Source organism: Schistocerca piceifrons, chromosome X (genome assembly GCF_021461385.2).
Source record: "Schistocerca piceifrons isolate TAMUIC-IGC-003096 chromosome X, iqSchPice1.1, whole genome shotgun sequence".
NCBI classification, from domain to species: domain Eukaryota; kingdom Metazoa; phylum Arthropoda; class Insecta; order Orthoptera; family Acrididae; genus Schistocerca; species Schistocerca piceifrons.
This window is the reverse complement of record NC_060149.1, coordinates 532,693,592-532,696,663: the sequence shown is the minus strand read 5'-3', so window position 1 is coordinate 532,696,663 and position 3,072 is coordinate 532,693,592. Positions and strand designations below refer to the sequence as shown.

Genomic DNA, 3,072 nt, shown 5'->3' with positions numbered 1-3,072 from the left:
GGGAGAGTGCCGGAGTGGGTAGGAGGTGATAGAGGAGAGAAGCAGATGGACAGAAAGAAGGTCAGGAGAAGATGGGGAGTGGAAAAAGGAGATGTCAAATGGTAACATCCGGGCAATGCCGAGTTTATTTACCTCATTTATAAAATTAATAAATCTTCATATGTTGTTAATTAACAACTTTGTAAATGATTCATGTAATTTACGATACTCAAACTCTACTAAAATATGAGATGAATAAAATGTAAAATTAAAATATTTGTGTTGTTTTGTGCTTAATTTTAACACTCTGAAATTATAAGTGAATGTTAATTTGTTAAATCATCATATTATGACAAAGCCACAGCAAAGTGTGGCCGGTTCAGCTAGTACTACAGTATATAACTGTCATTTTAACTTACAGAGTTTAGTTGAAGAGACGAGATGAATGAGACTGCTCCTGAAGATTCGAGGGTTTGCCCGTTGATTTTTCAAGTTCGCTATGGTGCTGAGACTTGATCCACCTTGCTGCATATTTTTCTGCATCGAAGCAATGCAGTGGAGGTCCATTTATTGAAATGAGAAGTAGATTTGAAAGTGTCGGAACTTGTAAGTGATTTCTCTGATCAGTCAGTGTTAAATTCATGGCACTAAATCCGCGTTCACATTCATCTGTAGATATAGTTATAACTTCTACTGCTTTCACAAGTTCCTTCACAGAATTGGGCATGTATTGAGGATTTTCTTTATAGATTCGAAAATCGTTAACTAGTGACACACATGTGCTTTCACGTAATTTAAAATCCACCTTATTAAACAAGCGAGAAAGTGACATGTCGCCATAAATCACATGTTCATAATCATCTGAAGGCCATGTATCTGAATTTAATGCAGCTACATCCGAAAAGAAATCCAGGTCCTCAAAGCGGTTTTTTATATTGTCTACCAAAGACGGAAAAATTTCTTCCGATATGTCTGAAATCTGTTATATTCATCACAAGATGGTTCTTTAATTAATAGCCCTTTGACTGTGCGCTTTGCCTCCAACTCTTGTACTATCATCCTAATTCGTAGTGAGTCATTTGTTTTTGGTGTTTCAAGAGTTCTTATAGCCACGTCAATTTCCTGTTTTGCTTTAAGGACTAAAGAATTTCTGTTCTGCATAATGAATGGTAATACTTGAAGAACTTCTAGGGCCTCATAAAGCATAACTAATTCCATTACAAGCAACCACTTTGTGAGATGTTTTAGTAAACTTTCAACTTTAGATCTCTCCTGAGTTGATCGGGAACCATCATGTCCCAGTTTTTCAAAAAGATGGACAAGAGAAGTGTGACTTTCAAGAAGAGCTCGAACAGCATTAAATGAGGAAGCAACCCAACATACGCGAAAAATACAGCCTAGTTTTAATAGCTGCGAGGATAATTCTTGTGAAACACTTTGTAGTAGTCTCTGATTTTTGGGTCTTCGAGAAAACGCAGAATATAGGGAATCTTAAAAAATCTGTATATGGTATACATCTGCTACATCATTCATAACATCGTGGACAGCTAATTCCATTTTGTGGTTCATGTAATGAACGACAATTAAATCCTTATGTAAATGAGTATGCAGTAGAGCGTCTACGCCTTTGTAAGGTGCAAGCATTATTGAGGCACCATCTGTTGTGATACCTACAAGGTGGACCGAGCGAGGTGGCGCAGTGGTTAGCACACTGGACTCGCATTCGGGAGGACGACGGTTCAATCCCGTCTCCGGCCATCCTGATTTAGGTTTTCCGTGATTTCCCTAAATCGTTTCAGGCAAATGCCGAGATGGTTCCTTTGAAAGGGCACGGCCGATTTCCTTCCCAATCCTTCCCTAACCCGAGCTTGCGCTCCGTCTCTAATGACCTCGTTGTCGACGGGACGTTAAACACTAACCACCACCACCACCTACAAGGTGGTTTTTTAGTATATCATTTGTAATGCCATACTTTTCAAGAGCTGCTAGCAGTGTGCTGAAAACGCATTCTCCTTTCCCACTTTCTAATTCAACAATGTCAAAAAAGTAATTGCAAGCAACTCCCTCAAAGGGCAAACGCAAATATATTATTAAACAAGTTTTATTGGAAACCGTTGTACTTTCGTCCATAATGATAGTAAAGTTTTACCCGATTGTACAAGGAAGCGAGCAAGATTCTTTTCCATTTCTTCTCCTACAAACATAATGATGGTCAGAATGAAGCATATTACCGACTGATAAACCATTAAGCTTTTGTAGTTCGATTACTGCAGGATACGATTTGAATGACAATTTCTGTTCAGCTATTACATATGCAGATCTGAACAACGAAGCAGTTGCGATTACTTGTTCTTGATGCTGCTTTCCCCACAACTTTCCACTTTCACTCACGCATTTTTCTAAACTTTTCTTTTATTTTATACTCATGATTTCTACGCACTTCATATGTGATTTGCACTTTGCATGATCCCCGATTTTATCATTTAGTTTTTTGGCGTTATTAGCAGAAACACCAGCTAAAAACACGTTATCGATACGCACACGTTCACTGCTTTCCACCTTAAGTTCACGAACTTGTGAACACACTGTGCGTTTTACTAAGTTTTTGTCATTTACGGACAGCCACGGCTTAGTCTTTTGCCAGTTTTGAAAACGTGATAAGGCAACACAATTCCCTACTATAATCTCAAGAGTACTGTTACTCCCATTCCTACCTTGAGACATGTCACAGTTTTCAGTCACCGGAGATTCAGTCTCTTCTTCTGTATTAGCACCATCGTTACCGTTCTTTTTTTTACTTTCACTGTCTATTTTAACTCTTTTAGCACCACTGTTAGTATCCTGACTGTCAGAATTTGTACACGTATGAGGTAATGCACTGCTCTTAAGAAAATCAGAAATTTTGATTTGTTTGAATGACATCCTGAAATTCCGTGGTTCTTACAGGCCCGGACGCACTCAACTCACTAATGAAGCTACTGAAGCGGGAACGTGTGACGATCGCCGTGTGTTTGGCAGACACGAGGCAACGAACGAACGGCATCAATTAATTTGCAGTATGCGATGCTTGGGAGCCTGTGTTAAGCTCCAGTC

The 3,072-nt window shown here is 39.0% G+C and overlaps 1 protein-coding gene across 1 annotated transcript; it reads right to left on the bottom strand.

The window, feature by feature from the left end:
• Positions 1–403: 403 nt before the first annotated feature.
• LOC124722497 (E3 SUMO-protein ligase KIAA1586-like) lies at positions 404–2,109 on the bottom strand. Its single transcript, XM_047247652.1, has 3 exons — positions 1,899–2,109; positions 975–1,469; positions 404–918 (listed from the first exon to the last, which is right to left on the bottom strand). Exons 1-3 carry the CDS (start codon positions 2,107–2,109, stop codon positions 404–406), a joined length of 1,221 nt encoding a protein of 406 aa, XP_047103608.1.
• Between the last annotated feature and the right edge of the window lie 963 nt (positions 2,110–3,072).

Excerpts from the sequence above, each read along its gene's own strand:
- LOC124722497 (XM_047247652.1), bottom strand. The coding sequence starts at position 2,109 with ATGGACGAAAGTACAACGGTTTCCAATAAAACTTGTTTAATAATATAT. Across the intron at positions 1,470-1,898 it reads CCTTGTAGGTGGTGGTGGTG|ATTCCCTATATTCTGCGTTT; the intron begins GTTAGTGTTTAA and ends AGATTTTTTAAG. Across the intron at positions 919-974 it reads ATTAATTAAAGAACCATCTT|ACAATATAAAAAACCGCTTT; the intron begins GTGATGAATATA and ends CGTCTTTGGTAG.